Raw genomic sequence first — 18,328 nt, 5'->3', positions numbered from 1 at the left:
ACTAATTACTATCTGAGATTACCTCAAAATGGTTAGATGAAAAAAAAAACCCGTATACAATATAATTAAAACCTTAATTTTTCTACTCGTGATTATATTATGACATAATATTACACATCACGACGTTTTTTAGTATGTTTCAAGTCCTACATTATGAATTCATGTTTCAAGCGCCATCTAGTAGGCCATAGACAACAATCCACATTCAGTTGAGTCAGAAAGTTAACATCGCCGCCCGGAGTTGAAAGTTACGAACTTGCTATCCTTGCTATCCCAAGTGTTTCCTGCAAACACACTCACATCTCTGGAGGCGCCACTGTAGACTTTTATTGATTTTATTAGGGTATTCTGAGAATATACCTAGGTATGATGCTGTATTGAAGCTACATTAATTGATGCAATTTGTATGGGTATAGGTAGGCCTACTAATACGTTGGTATATTAAGCCTATGACGCACGAGAGCACAGGATGTGAATACTAATGCTGTAAATAGCTACTTAATATGTAATTAATTCCTGAGTTAATTTTAGAACTGGCTTACAGCAAACGCTGCAACTTAAACTTAACACACGGTCGTGGACCTCATATCGCACTATAGACAATCTCAGCAGGTTCTAATTCTTTTGAATATTCGTTCCAGGTATCCACTTTAAACTTCTGAGCGCGCTGTAAGATTTCCTTTTTTCAACGGTTACCATGGTGCGCCCCCACCCCGCCGCCGCCCCCGCCGTCGCCCGGCGGAGGCAGGTCGACAACCACCTGGTGCTGTTTCTCATCAGACCAAGACCAGCTATCACCGTCAGTCTTAAGATTAGATTTCTATGCAGTCAGCAACTAGCTCACGGCTTTTAAAGTTAGAAATACGGCATAGACTACCGGCTTAAACTAAGCCACTTCAGGACTAGAGTGTATTATGTAAACAGTATTCATACACTATAATTAGTGCCATGTTATACATACAAGCCAGCCGTTCTTAGATCTAAGTTACGAAACTACTTATTTATAGGTATTTCGCTACGTAAATATCTCCGACAAGCTATCATTTGCAAAATATGTGTTTATGCTTAATAATTAGCCTGTTGAACCTAATTATATCGAGTTTGTCTAGTTCAAAAGGCTTTCCAATTACACATAGGTATTATTAAAGCTGTGATAGTTAATAATAAGTAACATAACTAAGTAAGTAAGTATACCACAAGTTTCCTGGAAAATGCATCCCGGGTAATGGGGATGGTGAGGCGGCGCGGCTGCGCCAGTGTGCAACAAGCGAGCCCGCCGGCCGGACGCGTGTCCCGCCCGCCCAGACGCCGCCCGCCCCACCGCCCGCCCCCGCCGCACGTGCCCGCGCCGAGCCGCGACCTGCTCAACAATGGACAGGACCGTGAATTACGAATATCTACCCACCTTCGACCACCAGTCAATAGAGTGGGCTATTTACAAGTCGCGTCTCACCCAGTGGTTCGCAGCCAACGGAATTGCCCACGAGAAGAAAAAAAACATACTTCTGAGTCTCGTAAGCGTACCCACCTTCAGATACATTTGTGAACTAGTGAAGCCGAAAAGAGTTGATCAGCTGGGGTATGACGCTCTCTTGAAGCTGCTCGACGAGCACTTAACCCTAAAAGTTGTTGGATTTGCTGATAAATGTACTTTTTACTCGGCAACCCAGGGAGAAGCAGAGAGCTACACGGAGTGGGCGGCGAGACTGCGGGGCTTGTCCATCAACTGTGAATTCAAAAACTTAGAGGAAGCGCTGCTGGATAGATTCATCATGGGGATGGCAGCCGGAGAGGAGCGGGAGGCGCTGTTCGCGCGCGACCAGCGGCAGCTGACGCTGGCCGTGGCGGTGGAGGTGGCGGAGAGCGTGCGGCGCTCGCGCGGGGACGCCCCGGTCGCCGCCGCCCCGGACCCCGCCCCTGACGCCGCTGCTGCCGACCCCGCCCCAGCCGCCGCGGCTACCGATGACGCTAAAGTCGATGCCGCTGCTGCCGACGCCGCTGCTGTCGATGCCGCTGCAGCCAAGGCTGCTGCTTTCTTCACCCCGGCCGCTGCCACCACCGCCATGAGTCGAGCCCGCATCCGTGACGCCGCAAGGGGCGCCGCTGGCCCATCCGTCCGCTTCAACCTACCCCCCAAACAAGAGAAATGCAGGGTGTGCGGCTTTACTGACCACAAGCACACTACGTGCCGCTACAAAAGCTTCAACTGCAAGAAATGTGGCAACAAGGGCCACCTGCACAAGATGTGCTCCCGCTACCGCCTGAAGTACATCGGGGAGGGCTACGACACCGAGGACGAAGCCGACGACGTCGACTAAACATGTCTTTATTTCAATATGTACCTACTTGACCGACTTTAACAGCTACTAAGCAACGTTTTCAATGTTTACTGTTTATTAGACTTAGAAATTTAAGTACTTAGGTAGTATTAATTCAGATAGAAAGTTTCTTAAGGGTGCCGTCGCGCGGTTCTGGGGAGGCGGAGATTTAGGCCCAGGGCCGGTGGCTTCGACAGCCGCGACGGTACTTCTTATTTACCCGTTAAATAGCCATACAATCCATCTAAACACTTTTAATGATAAAATCCGTTTTTGAGGTTGTTTCATTTAGGTTGTACTTAGGTAGTTAATTTACAATAGTTAGCATTTTTAATTTTATATTATTTCATTTACTACTTAGTAGTACTTGAATATATATTTTTTTATTTGAGTGTTTGTATTAGTACATACATACATGTTATAATACATTATACATATACAACTGCTGCTGAATTACCTTAATTAGTTATACATATGTAAATTGTTTTGTACAAAAGTCCAAGAACCAATAACGACCTGACATAGATGTGATAAGAAAAATATTTCATGAAACTATGTACTTACTTCTAGATTTAAGAATTTTATGATGATGAAATTTATGTTCTCCAGTACATAATAAAATTATGAATTAAAATTTTGAAACGTAAAGGCAGTGATGAACAGTGCAATTTGTAGCTACTGACGATGTGATATTTTAAATTAAATAAACATACTCGTAGAAGATTGAAGGACTATAAGTTAAAAAAATGTTTAGTGGACCTTCGGTAATATTTGTATCGCAACTTCTTTCTGCGCCCTACACAATATGTATGTGTAACTTTTAAACGTATTATGATATTTAATGTGGGACACTATGTAACCACCTAAGTATTTTATAGTAATTTAAGGACTTTGTAGGTATCTAAGAGTGAAGTTTATGCCATACCTTGTCTTTATCCTTGACGCGTGAGACAATATATAGTCTCTTTTTAATCAATAACATCCAGCTTACTTATAACAAAGCGAACTAAAGTGTTGAAAATAACTTCTAACTTGGATACCAGCTCCATATAAATATAAGTAAAGTATTATGTAATTAAAAAAAAACTGTATGTTGTTGTTTTTAAGCTTCCTTGTTATTTTAATTTACTGCGATATTTTATTTTTATCAAAGGCGACGATTTTCGACGGCCTGATTTATTGAATACAAAATGATATGTGATAGGATACAGGTAAATTTATAAAAAAAATCTGTTATAAGTGTTTACTAATAATTAACGATTGTCGAAAAAGTTAGGTAGGTACATGAAAAATAAATATTTATGTGAATGTGATTAAACTGATTATATTATTTCATTTCCTTCTAACTCCCGACAGTCCGACTGCAACATAAGACTAATATACAGCTTGTTCCACGGCGATGTTACCTACACGGGAGGACGCACCAGAATACACTGACTGGTTTAGCATCCACAGGGGTGTAAGACAGGGATTTGTGGCTTCGCCTTAGCTATTCTATTTGTTTATGGGCAATTTGTCTTAAGGATATGAAAGATAATGAAAGATGTATGCGAATGGGAGAGTTGCCTCTTAATTGCACGCTGTAAGTCATACCGAGTGTTTCCGAAACCGACTAGCACTGCATGGGGAGACTTATGAATGTAGAAAAGGCGAAATAAGTATATATGTCATGCAGGATCGTGCCACATGGAGGTCCATAATCTCAGCCTACCCCTCTGGAAGATAGGCGTGAGTATATGTATGTGTTATGTATGTTGTATGTACCATAATACTACCTAAACAGAACTTAGTTAAGTACCTAGCCTGAAGTGTTTAGTAAATCTATCTTTATACATCCACTGACATGGGTTTCTTTTAACTTACAAGTGAGGTCACTACTTTGTTATTAAATTGTAGAAGAAATAAAACTATTCTATTCTATTCAGTGTATAGATAACTAAGTTTTGTTTTTAATCTTTATGGGTTCAATTTAATTATTGTATATAAATAACATAATAAATAAAAGCCCAGACTTCATTTGGACTTATAAGAAACTGAAAACAGCAAATGCTGTAATTGACCACCGCTCCGTAGGGAATTAGTATTTACTTTAGGGACCATCAGGGAAATCTGCGCTCACTCGATACATAGTCCCGTGCGCAACTCGTCTAGCGACCGTGTATGTTTGTAGTGAACACGTAGGCAGGACTGACGACCTTAGGTGGGTGGCGGGTAGTGGTTGGATGAGGAAGGCCGAGGACCGAGTGTTGTGGCGCTCCTTGGGAGTGGCCTATGTCCAGCAGTGGATGATTATTGGCTGATGATGACGGAGGCAGGCTTCAAGCTGCTTTATTCTATAAGGCACCCACTGATTCCCGATAGGTACTAGATACCTACCAATGTCTAGATGCAGATGAGTGACACGCGAGACGTATGAACTAAGCGGAACATTATTTTATCTCTCATCTCAACTTAAAGCATCACGTTCCCACTACGCTACGTTGTTAATATCGATTGAGAGTATTTTTTAGGCTTATGGCCGTTTTCCTTACACAGGTATTTCATATTTTCATATTTATTTATAAATCAATTATTATTTCGTAAACTCAATATCGAGTCTTATAAGTCACATAGGTATAAGCCTATTATGTCTCCTTTTTGTATTGTTATGCCTAATAGCCAGTTTCATTTATATTATAAATATAATCATCGATAAGTGGTAGTTGTATTATTCAATTATAAATACTGAAACTGGTCATACGCGTAGTATGTGCTACGCCGTGTCGTAGCCTCGTAGCATGTTCATAGCATCTTCGTAGAGAGCTCGTAGGCACGTAGCAGTCATTTGTTTTGATATAACAAGCTTTTTCTTACTTTAATTTTATCTACACTGACTGGGTTGTTTACTTCCTGGTTACAGATTTTCTCTAGCTTATTTGATTTGTCTATAAACTTTTTTGTGTATACCTTAACCTCTGCCGGTAAAATTGAAGGATTTTGTATGCTACTAAGAGTTTTCGGTGGGGTCCGATGGCTTCATTAAGTACCTCATACACTTTTGTACTAACTGAATCATTTTTTATTTTCTACTAGCTGGAACTGTCTATAGGTGAAAATTATCCGAACTCAGTTATGTTTCTTTCTCTCCTCCCTACGTACATAGATACCTACTTGATAATAAAACCTTGTCTACTCTGTAAATAATCATTAACAGTGTCTGTTTTGGTTATAACATACTTACATGTATGTACCTATAGAGGTACATATTATACAGGGTGTCACAAAAGTCAACGATATGCCTTGAAGGGCTGATAGACCAGTTTGTGAGTGGCTAGTTATTTACCCACGCCCGGCCCCACCAGCTATTTTACTTGAACTTATTCCAACATTAAATTTCCTTTTTTTTGTGCTAAAATGGCAATAATTTTTTTCTTAATTAAAACAATAGCAACGGTTTATTTATACCATTTTAAAAACTACATTAAATGAACAACTTTTTTAAATAAGGTGCCAAGATTGCGTGGTATTTTTTTTACAGTAGGTAGAGTCAAAGTTGCTTATAAAAAATATGTTTTTGTATGACTTTGAAAACCGTGTTTTTTTAAACATACAGCATAACTTGTTATTTTTTTTTATCTGTTTCTGTGATCAATAGCAGAACTATACAGAATGATGCAACACCTAAAAATGACTGACAATATGGAATTTGTACCGGCGGCACGCAAAAAACTGATCCAATGTGGCGATTTTCAGCAAATTTATAAAAGTGTCAATATCTCGTAAACTATAGAACTTATACTAAAGCATATCGTTGACTTTTGGGACACCTGTATGTACCCTATACCTACGGGATACAGATGTTTATTATTAATACTTACTTTTTCACTGTTGAATTTCAGCATCGTCAATATTAAAAATTCAATCAAATAAAATGGGATAACAAAATAGAAATCATAATAAAGATAAATCAAAACTTCGTATTAATAGGACCTACAGTAAAAAACAAAACAAAGAAAATTATAATTGTCTAAAAAATTTATTAATGAATGAGGCGACTATGTGCACATTGAAAACACTTGTTATTTTACAAGAACACTTGTACATACATTATTTACAAAGATCAGCCCCTGCGGAGATGTGACAACCGCTCTCTCTCGCATCTTACTCTACTGTACATAGTAGTTTGTACAAGTTACACTTACCAGTAAGATCTAAACATCTAGATTTAAAACAATGGAAATATTGTTGATCATAATACTTATACGGATAATGGTATAAGAAGTGAATCTCTTACAGCTAATACTTAGGATACCGGCTACTGTATAAATAATAATATATGTATCGTTTGTCTAAGTAGTGACTGGTAGGAGGGCGGCGTGTGGCGGAGCGTCTGACGCCCCGCCGCGCCCGCGCCGGTCGCCGGTCCCTCGACCCTACTGCCTCTACACTTACTGTAGAAAACAAAGCGCAGGCGCGCACTTACATAGGTACTTATAAGCTCCAAACGTCAGAAATTCCTCAAGTCAATAATTATAGCGGGTAACGCGACCAGCGCCCCTATTATATAGCATACCATAGTCAATATATATATTTTATATATCATACTTAATATATAGCATTACATATACATTATAATTCGACAATAAACAACACTCACTTAAAATTAAATTACTAACATTCCCTCTCAATACCATTTATACACAACACAGCGAAATATAAAAATAATAATCATTATAAAATCATACGCTTAAAGCACGAAATACAATAAAAACATGAGAGTTTTAATAGTCAAAACTGTTACAATTTCAGATTAAAATAATAACACAATGGAGCTCCTGAGCGGAATCCTTAATAATTCGCATTCCTAGTTGTTTCCTGACAAGTGGAATCTCAAATATAAAATGGATCTTAACACTCTAATCGATAAAAATTAAACAATCACAGTAACAAGGTAATGGTTGATACAATTTGTTGAATCGTCATCATGATTGTGATGTTTTCGTTCAAACATACTTTGTGCGATAAATACTTATTGATACATACATACGTACAAATAGATACATAAAGTAAATATTATATGTAGTATCATGTTAATGTCTAGGACAAGTAAAACTGCAACTGTTTCTGATTTACTTAAGTAGTAAAACTATATTTTTGTGTAACTTATGTTGTGCAGAAGAACTATAACTTAGTATGTACTTCGTGATCTATGAAAAGGTCCAATTCTATTAAAGAACACTATTTTTACATATTGAGACATACATAAACCATGTAAAGGACAGAAGCATACCAATTATGATGAATTAGCCAGGACTTGGCCCTACCGCGGTATCTAGGAAGACTACACTCGTGATTTTGATGTTACCGATTCGAATAAATATATAAAAATGCATGCTCTAAGATACAAGATGGGCTAACAACTTACTATTACACTAAATGCAATCAGCTTTATGAACTTATAACTCTTAATATTCGTTTACTGGAGATTGTCTACACTGACTGTAGTTCTTTTGTTTTCACCTATTGTAATGTACTCCATTAAAAATCGTAATTAAATAAATAAATTTAATAAATTATTCGATATAAGTTCATAAAGCTGATCAAGTAGTTAGGACTAGTTTCTAAAGCGATCCGTTATAAACCTCACATTTAATCCAGTATTCTACGCATAACAATACAATATGAATAAAACTGATTTACTGAACTCTTAAAACTGACACTGATACTTCTTACGACGTAATAATAATTATGTTTCCCTTTAGGACATGTAGACATGTGAGTACGTAGACACTAACACACTGAGACTATCAGAAACAAAGTTTATTCCTAACATTTAGATATCGTAAACTGTTAAGAAAGTGTCTACCTAGGAGTCGCCCCGCGGCCGGGCGGGGTGTCATACGTTCTGTAATAAATACTGTCAGCAGCCGGCAAGTCTGTCGCCCCTGCGCCCGGCGCGTGCTCACACAACGTACATTATACTGCTATTATTATTTTACAATTAATTCATAATTAATATACACCTATTTTGATCGGATGCCCGTAATTCTTATTATTATGCGATTAACATATAGTGACAATCAGTTTAGGTAAGTTATGCTTGCTCTATAGATCCTGGAGTGTTTATTTACAACCGGTCAGGTGTGAGTGTCGCGATCGCTCTGGCGTCGTGGCGATGGATGGTCTCGGCCTGTTGGCCTCAGGACTCGCCGAGCGAGGCCCTGTGACTGTCGGCTCGAGGCCTGCGCACGGATCGCTCACTAATAATTCACTACATCGATTCTATTATATTAAATTGTTATTAAAAAAACAATTATTAAAATGGCAAAACATCAATAAATATACATGATTAGACATGAATTATTTAATATCAGATCAATTCATCTATTTACACTGATTTAATTAAAACGATTCTGATCTAGGAATTCTATTACATAGTGTATTTTTTTGTTAATTGGTAACATTTTTTCATAATTTATTAATTTTATTAGATCAATACATTTAGTTGTAAGTTATGTTACATATTATGTAGAGATCTTGCAGTTCGCTTAGATTAGTTCCTAACGACCTATCATGTTTCCACAATTTTCATTACTTGCCCTCAGCATCTAATCAGGATATAAAATATAATTTTATAACAGCCAAAACGTATCATACAATCACTGTAAATGCAAAACATCTATAAAAATCTTAAAACCTATAATTACAAACAATCATATTACAAAGCTAGTTGTCATGTAAACTTTTGAAACACAATCATTCACGAAATAAATAGATAGAAAAATATTAAATCTGATTAGATGTAAGACAAGTAAAGAAAAAGATGAATTAAAATACAATTGAAAATATCTATTTACAAAGAATACAGGGGTTGAGTGTGTGCAGAGTGACCCGTCCACCTCCCGCCGCACCACACTCGCAGACTATCTGATGAGTATTGCCGAATATTGCACAATTGTGTTTAAATTATTATATTTCATTTTAAAATATCCACATTAGTACTTATCAGTTACGATGCCGAGGCGGCTGGACCATGCTGGCTCGCAGAGCCGTGCCACGCACCGCCCCGGCCTACTACAATATTAAATACGGAGACAAAATGTACAAATGAAAGCCAATTGCTGCCAAAGTGCAGCGCTACTTCTGAGTCATGCAATTAAAGACTACGTCAGAATAAATATGTACAAATCCAAGTGGAACTAGTTGGGGTCGAAAAATATAAGCTGGGGTTGGTCAAGACACCGAGGAAGATAAGTAAAATTAATACTTAATAGTAAAAATGATTTAACTCTTTGGTGTAACCCGAGCCATGAGCCATGTCAGTGGGAGACGCGCGGCGGCGCTTGACTCGACGCGCGACACGACGCGACACGACACGACACGACACAACATGACACGACACGCCGCCATCCTTCTACCGCTACCCGTCATGTTTCACCCCTCATCCAAATTATTATGTACTTTTATACAACCCTGTACATTTTCACTAAGTCTAGTTTTTGTTTAAAATATATACTTTTATATTTAAAAATAAAATGATATTATAATACAATTAATACAAAAACATATTTTTATAGTCAAAAATATAATAAATACTCAATTTAACCCAGACAGCCTGTTGTACAGGTATAATCTCAATATTTACATGCTATATTCCAACAATATTATACAATACTTTCATACACTTACCTAAATAATGATGTTTGTATAAATAATAAACTGTTTCATGCATATAAAATCAGTCTCGAATATTTAAAATCAACCATAGTTTTCCCGTACACTTTTAACTAGCTTTTCGCTATAATTATGTAATATAGAATAAGAAAATAAAAAAATATAAACTGAACATGCTACGTTCTGTTAAAGTTTTGACATAAGATAAAATCGGAATGTATGTATATTTTCTAGTAGCTACCGTTTGATTAATTTAGATTAGTGACATTGTTAGCCAAGTCGTGATAACATGTTAGTGTATGTTATTGTGGAGGGGTGAGGGTTCGTTTGTCGATGTAGCCCTGTAGGTGGATGTGTGCACACGAGTCGAGCGTCGAGTCAAGCGCCGCGGCAGTCTCTGCGAAGGCCCCATGCTCCATTACAAGATATAATTACAACTGGTATATAAATAGCGAACAAATAATGTCGTAAGTGAGAAGCACGCGGCCCGCGCCCGCTCCGGCCAGCCCTGCGACTGGTCCGCCTTAATACTACGCTTTACAACCAAATCACATTATACAGAACAACGCTACGATTGAGATTCCTTATGAGGCACAAATTAAACAGTAACATTAACAAAATTAAATATATAAATATCATATAATCATTATATGTTCTACAATTACAATTATATACTAATAAAATATGATTTACTTGTGCACCACAGAATGCACAAAACTAATAAAAAATAATCTTAGATTAATTTTAAGTTAATCATCATTGAGCTTTCAATTTATACAAATAAATAATAAAATAGTCTAGTAATAGTATTTAAAAGAGACATTATAATTTAAACTGTACACGTTCACTGAGTGTTTTAGAGTTAGCGCCGGTGCTTGCGGTGCTTGGGTCACCTGACTTCGCAGTGCTTGTTGATCGGCGGCGGCGGCGGCAGCGCGAGCGGGGGCGAGGGCGCGGCGGGCGCGGGGGGCGTGGCGCCGCCGCCCACGACGTAGCCGGAGCCGCCCGCGCTGCGGGCCAGCTTGAGCCGGATGGGCGTGAGCTTGGCGTGGCCCTTGCCCGTCGCCTCGGTCGGCTCGATGGCCAGCGGGTCGGGCAGGCTCGGGTCGTAGTCGAAGGGGTCCCCGGGCGCGGCCGACGACGACGACGCCACCACCGCCGCCTCGCTCGCCTCCGCAGTGGCCGACGTCGCCGTGCAGTTGCTGTCTCCCTCCGTCCGCTTTATCTTTATGATCAGTTTAGTGGAACTGTCACTCTCACTCACTTTCACTTGCATCTTTTCAGCTTTCTTTTCTTTTTTCTTTTTCCGTCGCTCGCTCTTGCCGGGCTTATGTCGCTTGCCGGTGGGCGGCGGCGTCTCGTCCTGGTCGAAGTCGGCCATCACCATGCGGCGGTACTTCATGCTCTCGCGGCGCAGGTCCTCGATGCTGGGCTTCTGGAAGCGCTTCTTGGGCGGGCGGACAGTGTAGTTGTTGACGGGCTCGTCGGGCGGCGGCGGCGGCAGCTGCGGGTTGTTGCCGATCTTGATCTTGAGTTTGGGATGCGGCGCGGGCGGCGGGTCGGGCGCGGCGGCGGGGCGGCGCGCGCGGCGCTTGTGCGGCGGCGCGGGCGGCGGGGACGCGGGCCCGGGCGCCAGGTGCCGCAGCTCGCGAGCCGCGCCGCCGCTCGGCTTACGCTTCTTCTTCTCGGGCGCGGGCTCCTTGTAGTCCTCGCGCGTGGGGATGGAGGTCATGGAGGCGACGGCCTTGGGGATGGTGATGACGGCGCGGCTGATGGGCGGCGGCACGGGCGGCGGCGGCGCGGGCTCGTCCATCATGTCCTGCTGCGTCCAGTACTGGCGCAGCAGCTCCTTCTTGCGCATGCGCCGCAGACTGCTGGTGCCGGCGCCGGGGTCGGCGCTGGGCCCGGGCGTGGGCGCCGCCGCCACCGCCACCGGCGCCGAGCTGCAGTAGTTCGCATCCAGGAACGGGCCCTTGATCTTTACTTTCAGTTGATTTCGTGAGTCCGATAGAGATACCTGGGAAAAGAAAGTTATAATGTTTTATTTCTACACTTAGGCTTAATTAAACTGCTGTTATTAGAATATCTCAGTAGATAAGTAAGTAAAATTAAAAAATAACTATGGTTGTTTTAGAATTTTATATTGAGGAGGCTTACCTTAGGTAGGTGTGGCGGCGGCTGGCTCGCCATGAGCTCGGAGTGCAGCTGCTTCTCGACCTCCTCGTCGATGTCGGGCAGCGGCTGGTGGTCGAAGGGCAGCAGCAGCGGCGCGGCGGGCGGCGGCGCGGCGTACGTGCGCATGTCCACGGGCCCGGGCAGCAGCGGCGCCACGTCGCCCGCGCGCGCCGCGTCCGGCGACGCCTCCTCGGAGCGCCGGCGCTCGCGCAGCGCCTTCAACTCCACGCCGTCCTCCAGCTCGTCGTCGAAGTCGTACACGGTGCCCACCAGCTTGTTGTGGATGCCGCCGGACAGGTCGGCGGGCAGCGCGCGGCTGCGGGAGCGCCCGCGGCCCCGCCCCGCCGCGCGCGCCTTGCCGCTCGCGCGCTTGCCTCGCGCCTCGGCCGGGGAGAACCCGGGGGACTTGCCCGGCGACTTGCCGATGGACTTGCCCCGCGGCGGCTTGGCCGGCGACTTGGCCTCGGGTGGCGGCGCGGGTGCAGGCGCGGGCGCGGGCGCGGGGGCGGGGGCGGGGGCGACGGGCGCGGCGGGCGGCGCGGCGGGCGGCGGCGCGGGCGGGGCGGGCGGCGGCGGCGGCTCGGGCTCGTGCTGCGGCGTGGCGGCCACCATGGCCGTGGTGAGCGCCATGTTGCTGGAGGAGGAGGTGAAGGCGGCGCACATCTGCAGCGGCACGGGCGCGTACAGCGGCGGGTGCGGCGGCAGCGCGCGCGACAGGGAGATGCTGGAGGTGCCCGGGAACAGCGACATGGCGGGCAGGAAGGGCGCGGCGTCCCCGTACGGGTAGGCGGGCAGGTAGGCGTAGTCGCGCGCGTCGGGCGGCAGGTCCAGGTGCGCGTGCGCGGGCGGCGGCTCCTCGTCGCTGCTGCTGGCGGACGAGCGGCGCCGCGGGATCTTGCTCTCGCCCCACTTGGCGGCGCCGTACGGGGACGAGATGGTGGCGCAGTCCGAGTGCAGCAGCGAGTTGTTGTTGTCGAAGTTGTTGTCGAGCGGCGACGCGTGGTCCGCCACGGAGATGGACTGCGAGTCGCTGGTCTCGCTCTGCTTGGTGGAGTCGTCGCAGCGCTGCGGCGGCGGCGCGGGCGCGGGCTCGGGCGCGGGCGCGGGGGGCGGGGACGCGGCCGGCGCCTCCTCCGGCTCGTCCGCCACCTTCTTGCTGCTGAGCTGCAGGCGCAGGCGGTCCACCAGGTTCAGCGTCTCCTGCACGCCCTGCTCCTTCGAGTCCTCCTTGAGAAAGAAGGGGTCCGGGTAGGAGGCGAAGGGCTTGGTGATCTCGTCGTCGACGGCCAGCAGGCCGAACTCGATGAGGTGGTCCTTGTGCGGGGAGAACATGGGCCTCGGCGGCGGCGCGGGCTCGGGCGCGGGCGGCGGGGGCGAGGGCGCGGGGCGACGGCGCAGCGCCAGCAGCAGCGGCCGCTCGTCGGCGTGGCGCGCGTCCAGCGGCGTGCGCGGGGAGCGGATCATGGTGTTCTCGTTCAGCGTCGCCTGGATCTTGGCGATCATTTTGACGCTCGAGTTGTCGATGGAGTCGGACTCGAGGAAGCGCTCGTCGGACTTGGTGGGCGAGGGCGGCGCGGGGCTCGCGGGGCCTCCCTTGCGGAACCAGCGCTCGTCGTCGGCGGCGGGCGCGGCGGGCGGCGCGGGCGAGGCGGCGGGCGAGCGGCGGGGGGAGCGCGCGGCGCGGGGCGGAGACAAGCGCGCCGGCGTGGCGGCCGGGGTGGGCAGGCGCTGGTTCATGAACGCAAAGGCGGCCGGCAGCTCGAGCGGCAGCGGCTCGGGCGGCAGCTCGGGCGGCGGCGCGGGCGCGGCTCGCGGCGCCGGCTCGGGCTCCGGCTCCGGCAACAGCTCGGGCTCCGGCTCGGGTTCAGGTTCTGGCTCTGGATCCGGCTCTATCTTGGGCAGTGGCTTAGGAAGCGGCACTGGTTTAGGAACCGACTTGTGCACAGTCTTCGGCGGTGACTTGTGTACGGTCTTCGGCGGTGACTTGTGCACAGTCTTCGGTGGCGACTTGTCTGTTTTGTCCGTCTTTACAGGTGGTACTTCAGGCGCGCGGGTGGACTGTCTGCGGGGCGGCGGATCCACGGCGCGCGTCGACTGACGCCGCGTCGGTTTAGTCGGTGACTTGGTCTCCTTCACTTGCTTGTCTTTGTCCTTGTCATTATGACGTGAGCGGGGTAGGGACGCGGGCGGGGCCGCGGGCGGCGGCGAGGCTTGTCGCCGCCCGCCGTCAGACAGATCTCGTGTCGAAGATCGGCGAGGGCGAGTAGGCGCGGCGGAGGCTCGGCGCGGTTGCGCTCCCGCAGCGGGGGCGGCGGCGGCAGCGGGGAGGGCGGCGGCGGGCGCGGGGAGGGGGGCGGCGGCGGGCGCGTCGGCGGCGGAGCGGCGCCGCGGCCGCCGGGGCCGCTTGGGCAGCGGGCTGCCGGACCGGGGCGAGCTGCCGCTCGAGGTGGACCCGCTCGTGGACGACAGTGGCCTTGACACCCTGTCGAGAAAGGGCAAGTCCACCGTGGGTCTGGGCGAGGCGGGTCGCGGCTTGGCGTCGCGCGCGGGCCGGGCGGGCGGCGCGTCCTCGCTGGAGGACGAGGACGACGAGTCGCTGCTGCTGCTGCTGGACGACGACGACGACGACGACGACGTGGTGGAGTCCTTGCTCTTGGACTTGGCCGGCTCCTTGTCGTCCTTCTTGGGAGACTTGGCGGGCTCGGGCTTGTCGCTGTCGGCGGGCGGCTTGGAGCCGAGCCCGCTCTTGATGTGCGCGGCGGCCTTCTTGGCGGCCTGGCGCTGCGGCACGATGGCGATGTGCTCCTTCTCCGCGTCGCTCGACATCTTCCGTCGCGCCTTCACCTTGTCGAACGAGGAGTCCTTGGACTTGTCGAGCGACGAGTCCTTGGATTTCTCGAACGAGGAGTCCTTAGTCTTGTCCTCCTTCTTGGGCGGAGGCTTGGGCTTGGTCTTGGGCTTGTCGTCGCCGCTGTGGCGCTCGGGCTCGTCCTTGCGCGCGGTGGTGGAGCGCATGTTCTCGGACGCCTTCTTGGCCGCCTGCCGCTGCGGCACGATCAGGTCCGTGGGGTGATCCTTCGTCTTGGACTTGGTCTTGTCGGTCTTGTGCGGCGTGGGCGGCGGGTCCGGCTTCTTGTCCTTGGTGCTGGAGGGCTTGCGGCCGCGCTTCTTGGGCTCGGCGGGCGCGGGCTTGGCGGCGGAGGCGGCGGAGGCGGAGGGCACGAACTGCTTCATGGCGGCCTTGGTCCGCGGCGGGTGCGCGTCGGGCGAGCGCGCGTCCGACAGCGGCTCGTCCTTGGGCGGCTTGGCGTCCTCGCTGCTGTCCGAGTAGATGTCCACCGCGAACTTGTTGTTGCGCGCGGCCGGCCGGATGGGCAGCAGCTCGTCACTGTCGCTGGCCGAGCCCTTGCCCCCGGACGTCATCTCCTTCTCCATTTGTGTGAGCGTCTTGCTGCGCGAGCGGTCCTTCTTGAGCGAGCAGCGCGTCTTGATGGTGTCGTCGTCGCTGGAGGTGTCGATGATGGGCTTGGAGGGCGGCGGGCGGCGGCGCGGCGGCTTGCGCGGCGAGCGCTTGGGCGTGCCGCGCGGCTTGCGCTCCTCCTCCGTGCTGGACACGGCGCGCCGCCGCCGCGTCTCGTCCTCGCTCGAAAGCCCACTGAAGCGGGACGATCCGTTCACGTACTGTTTCTTGTAAGGGTTCGTCTTGGATTTGGTAACTCCGTTCACGTCCTTGGAAGGAGAGGTGGGCGGCGGGGAGGTGAGCGAGCCACTCGGCTCCGGCGCTATGCGGGCTATCAGGTCGTCGAAGTCGTGGCGGTGATCGGGAGCTCCGGCGTGCGAGTAGAGGCGGTCGTAGATCGAGGGGCCATGGTTGGCGTCCGCGATGGCCTCCAGATCCGAGGGCGCCAGCGCCTCGCCGGACAGGACCGCCACCTGCTTGTGGAACGTCTGCTCGCGCATGCGGAAAAACGAGCGCGACAGCTTCTCGCGGCGGGAGACCATGTAGCACAGGTTGCGCACCCGCTCCAGGTCCTGGCGAAGCTGCACGAACTTCTTCATCTTGTCCAGGTCGGCCTGCTCCTGGCGGTGCGAGTGCAGCTCCGAGTCGTCGCCCTTGGGCGCCAGCAGCGGGCGGTGGTGGTGCGCGCGGCGCTTGAGCTTCCAGTAGTTGTACATGTAGGTGAGCGCCTCCTGGTCCACGTCCAGCAGGCGCCCGCTCACGTCCTTCACGCCCACGTGCTTGTCGAACTCGCGCTCCACCTCGTGCAGCCGCGCCGCCCGCGCCTGCGACTTCTCCTCCGACGTCATGTCCTTGCGCCGCTTGCGCTTCACGTCCTCGTCCGCCTCCGAGCCCGAGCCACCCTTCTCCTTCTTCGAGTTGACGCTGTGCTTCTGGCAGTACGAGCGCAGCTTCACTCCGTCGTCCGCGTTCTCGTCCTCGATGATGGCCCTCATCTCCAGCCCGTGCTTGAAGGCGCAGGTCACGTGGTACGCCGTCTTGCAGGTCTTCACCGAGCACTGGATGCAGGCTCCCTTGCGCTCGCGGCACAGCACGCACACCAGGCTCCAGCGGGAGGAGGGGATGCCCGAGATCTTGGTGATGGGCTCCATTTTCTCCGCGCACCCGATCGATACCTCGGGGATCCAGAGGACGCAGCTGACGTGGGCCCATTTGTTGCCGGAAGGGGTACACTTCATTGCGCCACCCAGGTTCGGACAGAGCACGCAGGTGGGCCGCACTCCATCCCCGCACGGGCGGCACAGCCATTGCCCTGCGAACACACAACGCACTCGCTCCATCAATACCTTACAATACTTAGCACTCGCTGCTCTGCTCTCCTTCACAATAACATTCATTCTGCCTGTATGTATACCTAGTGACCTACCTACCTACACTACAGTCAATGCTCACAATCAATACGCAACACCATTATCATCAAGATCAATAATAGGTACAGCAAATAAATAATATTAAATTCGAATAAACCCCTACAGATTACAGATTCCAATTATCCAGAACTGAATTAATTAATTTAATTACTCAAATGAATATTCCAAAACACACTGTGTTTTCACAACAGTATTATAGAATTCAGAGGTCTACATTGTTAGTACTGATCGTCATTTCCATCAAGGTTCAAATTAGTGTAATCCCTATTAGCATGGTTGGTCATTAGTAGTATTAAAAGATTATCTCTACAAGCGAATATTGTAATCATAATTTGAATGTAAGTATGAAATGCTTACTGAGTGATTATACAGTATTTTTCCATAATATACTGTATGATCTAGAATACTCGGTTTATAAACGACAGTGTAAAACTTCGATAATTTTTTCTTTATGTTATGTCTTCGAAAGTCTAGATCTAAGACGTGTAGTAAAACTGGGCAGGTATCCGTAAGACAACACAGAATCCCTGTGAATATCCTTTCCAACCCATGCTTAGTCTTCTTACGCAGGTAATACCCAGAATCATTTCAAATTGAAACAACCATTAAGACTCCCGTCTCCTGCGCAGTGTTGTCGTGCTAAGACGGCGTTTCAGCAGCTTAAAGTTTGTTTCCCTGTATAGGATTCTTACCTGGGGGGATGACCGTTATCCCATAGCAGGCCTGGTGGACGCAGATGTTGCACGCGTCGCAAAAAACCATTTCGTTCCCATCCTCGGAGTCGGGCGATCTGCAAACGTCGCAGATAACGTTCTCGTCGTATTCTATCCCGAGACCCTCCTCCGACTTGATTATCGTCTGTATCTTGTCCCAGCATCGTACCTGAACAAAAGAGAGCCCCGTTATCTCAACGATAGGATTCAAGGTTGACATGTACATAGATGGAGTTGTGGTGTGGGTTTGGGGTCTCGAAGCACCATATTGGTGACTGCGGTGGACAACTGGTCCACGTAGCATTGGTTACTATGAGTGGGCGGTCAGGTTTATCTGCCCCTGACCGTAATAAAGGCAGCAGGTGATGCTGATGAAGTGATCTTGGTGATTTGATTGTTACTCTTTCACGCTTATACAGCAGAATTGGTTCGATTCAATATAATATCATGAATGTACGAATCATTTTATCCCGGTTTCATTATTATACCTAACAAAAATTAAGTTTAACGTGCGAAATGGTTATAAAATTACAGTGTAACTGTTTAAGCGAGATTGAGTAAAAAAAAATTAACGTACCA

At 48.4% G+C, this 18,328-nt stretch overlaps 1 protein-coding gene across 3 annotated transcripts in view; it reads right to left on the bottom strand.

Annotated features, from left to right (window-relative positions):
• Positions 1-6,314: 6,314 nt before the first annotated feature.
• The window catches only part of LOC105380203 (PHD finger protein rhinoceros), a 43,621-nt gene continuing 31,607 nt past the window's right edge, over positions 6,315-18,328 (bottom strand). For all 3 annotated transcript variants that reach the window (XM_048632374.1, XM_038121607.2, XM_048632373.1), the window contains exons 5-7: positions 17,729-17,918; positions 12,129-16,918; positions 6,315-11,988 (exon numbers count right to left, since the gene is read on the bottom strand). In XM_048632374.1, coding sequence (XP_048488331.1) covers positions 10,861-11,988; positions 12,129-16,918; positions 17,729-17,918 — 6,108 coding nt within the window. In that variant the 3' untranslated portion in view covers positions 6,315-10,860. The remainder of the gene's footprint in view (positions 11,989-12,128; positions 16,919-17,728; positions 17,919-18,328) is intronic.

This window comes from Plutella xylostella, chromosome Z, assembly GCF_932276165.1.
Source record: "Plutella xylostella chromosome Z, ilPluXylo3.1, whole genome shotgun sequence".
NCBI lineage: Eukaryota > Metazoa > Arthropoda > Insecta > Lepidoptera > Plutellidae > Plutella > Plutella xylostella.
The sequence above is the reverse complement of the archived record's forward strand: the minus strand, read 5'-3'. Positions and strand labels throughout refer to the sequence as shown.